This window comes from Microtus ochrogaster, chromosome 7 (genome assembly GCF_000317375.1).
Source record: "Microtus ochrogaster isolate Prairie Vole_2 chromosome 7, MicOch1.0, whole genome shotgun sequence".
In the NCBI taxonomy this organism is placed as follows: domain Eukaryota; kingdom Metazoa; phylum Chordata; class Mammalia; order Rodentia; family Cricetidae; genus Microtus; species Microtus ochrogaster.
In genome coordinates this window covers 62,791,193-62,795,569 of record NC_022014.1, presented here as the reverse complement: position 1 = coordinate 62,795,569, position 4,377 = coordinate 62,791,193, and the positions used below count along the sequence as shown (strand labels likewise).

The 4,377-nt window shown below is 41.3% G+C and overlaps 1 protein-coding gene across 2 annotated transcripts in view; it reads left to right on the top strand.

The window, feature by feature from the left end:
- Positions 1-4,377, top strand: part of Vmp1 (vacuole membrane protein 1) — a 99,761-nt gene that overhangs the window by 75,893 nt on the left and 19,491 nt on the right. For both annotated transcript variants that reach the window (XM_005350465.3, XM_013347563.2), the window contains exon 9: positions 2,394-2,510. In XM_005350465.3, the coding sequence (XP_005350522.1) occupies positions 2,394-2,510 (117 nt within the window). The remainder of the gene's footprint in view (positions 1-2,393; positions 2,511-4,377) is intronic.

The following is a 4,377-nucleotide window of genomic DNA, read 5'->3' as shown; positions in this document are numbered from 1 at the left end:
TTTTGAGACTGGGTTTCCCTGTAGCTTTGGAGCCTGTCCTGGAACTAGCTCCTGTAGACCAGGCTGGCCTCGAACTCACAGATACCCGCCTGCCTCTGCCTCCCAAGTGCTGGGATTACAGGCATGCACCGCTGCCACCACCTGGCATACATTGTGTTGTTTTAATATACATGGGTGTTTTGCCTGCATGCATGTCAGTAACTGGTGCCTGCAGGGGCAAGAAGACAACATTGGATCGACTGGGACTAGTGCGACAGATGGTTGTTAGCCACCATGTGGGTGGTAATCTGGAAGAGCAGCTCCCTCCCCAGCCCTGCAACCAAGTAGTTTAGTTTCAGTTGTCCTCTTGGTTTATTTAGTTATAACTTCAGAAAAAACAACCATGATATGCTTGTCTCCTAGTGACTTGATTATTCTTTTCTGAGAGTATCCAACTAGAGTGCAATGTCCAGCAAGTTAAAAGTAAAATGTGGCCTCTGAACTCTGCACTATAGCAGAAGAGCCTTGCACGAGGAGCCTGAATGCAGAGTAAACACCACTGGAGAACACTTGAGTCCTCATTCAGTCATGGCAGTGTTCTTAGAGAACACATGTGGAAATATTTTTTTAACTTCTTTTCTTTTGGAGTTCAAAAATAAAGTATAAATTAATTGACTTATAAATGGCCCAGCTAACAGTCACAAGGGCAGAATATATCTGTGGAAGAAAAACAATAAATGAAATGGTCAAAAACAGTTATGATTTCTTCACGTGTTTACGTTAAACTGTTTTAATGTGGGAACGTTTAGAAAGGTATTTATTGTAAATCACTCCTTTGTCTGGGACAGAGTATTCCAAACAGCTGCACCGATGTGCCTTCACATCTCCACATGGCTGCAAGCCTCAGGCTTTCTTAAAATGAAATACAAATAATGAATTATTTTTTAAGACAAGATCTTAACGGGCGATGGTGGTGCACGCCTTTAATCCCAGCACTCGGGAGGCAGAGGCAGGCGGATCTCTGTGAGTTCAAGACCAGCCTGGTCTACAGAGCTAGTTCCAGGACAGGCTCCAAAGCCACAGAGAAACCCTGTCTCGAAAAAAAAAAAAAAGGACAAGATCTTATTTTTTTTAACTCAAATGCTACAGTTACAGGCATATGGCACCAGCAGCTAACAATGACTTTTTAAATGTAAAAAAAAAAATCCATCAATAAATGTTATTATGGATTTAACATAATATTCACTGATTATATGAGCACTTCTAGATCATGGTGTTTGGGGTAAGAATTTACTTACAAATCTTCAATAATTTTGTTTTTGTTTTTCGAGCAGGGTTTCTCTGTAGCTTTGGAGCCTGTCCTGGAACTCACTCTGAAGACCAGGCTGGCCTCGAACTCACAGAGATCCACCTGCCTCTGCCTCCCCAGTGCTGGGATTAAAGGCGTGCACCACCACTGTCTGGCTATCTTCAATAATGTTAAGACTGCCTTCATTCCTTCCCATAGAAAAGAGCCACCAAATGAGCAGAAGTCTACTAAAAGGAATTAAATTTCTACAGATCCATGGGTTTATCCATTTCTTGTTTGTTAAACAAACTGTGTTAGTGTGCGGCTTAGTTTGCTGTGATCTTATAGAATGTGTTGTTGGTTGGTTTTGCTCTTACTCTTTTGGCTTTTGCAGGGCCTACCACTCAGCTCCCAAATAAATCACACACACAGGCTTATTCTTTGTTAGGGATGCCCAGCCTGAGCTCAGCTTGTTTCTTGCCCGCTTTTTCCTTTTCTTACTTCTGTATATCTTACTCCATGGCTGGCTGAGTGGCTGGCCCCTAGCGTCCTCCTTTCCTTGTTCCTCACTGCTGTGCATCGTTCTCCTATTTATCCTCTCTGCCTGCCAGCCCCGCCTATCCATGCTCCTGCCTCGTTACTGGCCATTCAGGTCTTTATTAGACCCATCAAGTGTGGCAAAGTGACATAGCTTCACAGAGTTAATCAAATGCAGCATAAACAAAAGTCACACACCTTAAAATAGTATTCCCCAACAAGAATGACAGTCTGCTATGGATGAGACCAAGTTTAGGGACTCATGTTAGAATTCCTACCCAGTTGTGCTGGAGAAGGGGCTCAGCAGTTAAGAACACTGACTGCGCTTCCAGAGGTCCTGAGTTCAATTCCCAGCACCCACATTGTGGCTCATAACCATCTTAATAGTACCTGACCCCCTCTTTTGGCCTGTAATTAGACATGCAGAATGCTCGTATGTTCTTCTAAATGTTGTCTTGCATTGACCAGGGAACGTTCTCTGTGTCACATGGTAAGTACTGATTAAAGCAGAGTACCGCATACCAAATTAAAGTTTTCCTTGAATTACATATGAAAGTTTTTTTTTTCTCTCACCCCCTCCCCACTACAGATTCCAAATCCCCTGTTTGACCTGGCTGGAATAACATGCGGACACTTCCTTGTACCGTTCTGGACCTTCTTTGGTGCAACCCTGATTGGAAAAGCAATCATTAAAATGCATATCCAGGTAATTATAGCTGAGTCAATGCTTAATGATCTTGATGGAACCAAGGCACTTTTAGTTCCTGCTTCTATCAGTTAGTTGCTTACTTAGATAATAGAGCTCGTAATTATAGAAATATGTGAATTTCCTTGTTTGTTTTTTCTTCTTCCTCTTCCTCCTCCTCTCTCCTTTTTCCTTTTTGCTTTATTTTTTGTTCCATGAAACTATCTAAAACCTATCAAATAAAAGTAGTATTCTCATGTAAGAAAATGTATCATTTTCCTATACACAGTCAAAAAACTGTAGTTTCCTTCCTGACCACCACATGAAAGGGTGCCGGGCCACCTTTCATTGATTCTTATTTTCTGTCACATACTCGACATGGCACTTCCTCTTGGCACCAATACCCTTTACCGAAAACCAGACAGAGGTTAGTGTGGGGAAGGGAGGGGTAACTGAGGAGATGAGGAAATGCTGGCTGTGTGGTTCGGCAAGTGAGACTCTGCTAGCTCTCAAAGCCACTCTTGGCTTCATCTTTAAAGCTAAATCAAAAAAGGCTAAGAGCCTAATTGAGAGAAAAATGATTTTGTCTTGGACTATGATTTCTCTCATCTAAGGGTAATTCTCACTGATAAAAAATTAACCTGTAGGGGCTGGCGAGATGGCTCAGTGGTTAAGAGCATTGCCTGCTCTTCCAAAGGTCCTGAGTTCAATTCCCAGCAACCACATGGTGGCTCACAACCATCTGTAATGAGGTCTGGTGCCCTCTTCTGGCCTGCAGGCATATATGCAGACAGAATATTGTATACTTAATAAATAAATATTTAATAAAAAAATTAACCTGTAAAGAATGTGTTTTTAATCAGTGTGATTTACAACAAATAAGAATTTACTAAAAGTTAGGAACAGTGGAATGATATCTCTGAAAATAAAAATTTATCCTCATTGATTCCTCCTAACACTTCCCTGGCTCTGGTTCTTAAAAGGGAGGATGAGGGGCTGGGGAGATGATTCAGCAGTTAAGAGCACTGACTGCTCTTCCAGGGGACCCTGGTTCATTTTACAGCACCCACATGGCTACTAACTTTGTATAGCTCTAATCTCAGGAGATCTGACATTTTCTGGCCTCAGTGGACACTGAATGCACATAGTTCACATACATGCATGCAGGCAAAACACCCATAAACAAATAAATAAAATTTTTAAAAGGAGGGAGGAGTGCCAGGAGTATTTGTTCATGCCTTTAATCCCTGCACTCCGTCAGCTCAGGACCAGCCTGGTCTACATAGCTAGTTCCAAGCCAGCCAGAGATAGAGAGACCCTGTCTCAAAAAGGGGTAGGGATACTGATGACAGTGACATGCATTTGAGGTTTATTGAGTCTATCTTCTGCTGTCAAAATGATCACTCAGCTATCAAGGATATCTTTTTCCTACTTCAAGGCATTTATTTCTTCCCACTTGTAGTAAATGTTTAGGTCAGTGTCATGTGTGGTGCACACACTTTTAATCCCAGCACTCAGGAGGCAGAGGCAGTTGGATCCTCTGAGTCTGAGGCCAGCTTGGTCTAGAGTGAGTTCCAGGATTCAGGCTACAGGGGTTATAAACCCCCCCAAAAAAATGTTTAGTTCAGTGAACACAAGGTTTTTTTTAATACTGCAGTGCTACTTAATGTGCTTAAAATATAATCACTATATGAAAAATGTAAGAATAAAATATTTTATTGAATGGTAGTATTTTGTAACATTTCTCAAGATGGTTTTTCTCTTCTTTTTTGTGTTGGGGATAAAGAATGCTAACATAGCTTTTTGAGTTGTAAGTACAGAAGTGCCGGTCATTTCAATTTTTACTTTAACAGTTTGAGTTGTAGTCTCTTTTTTTTTTTTTTTTTTT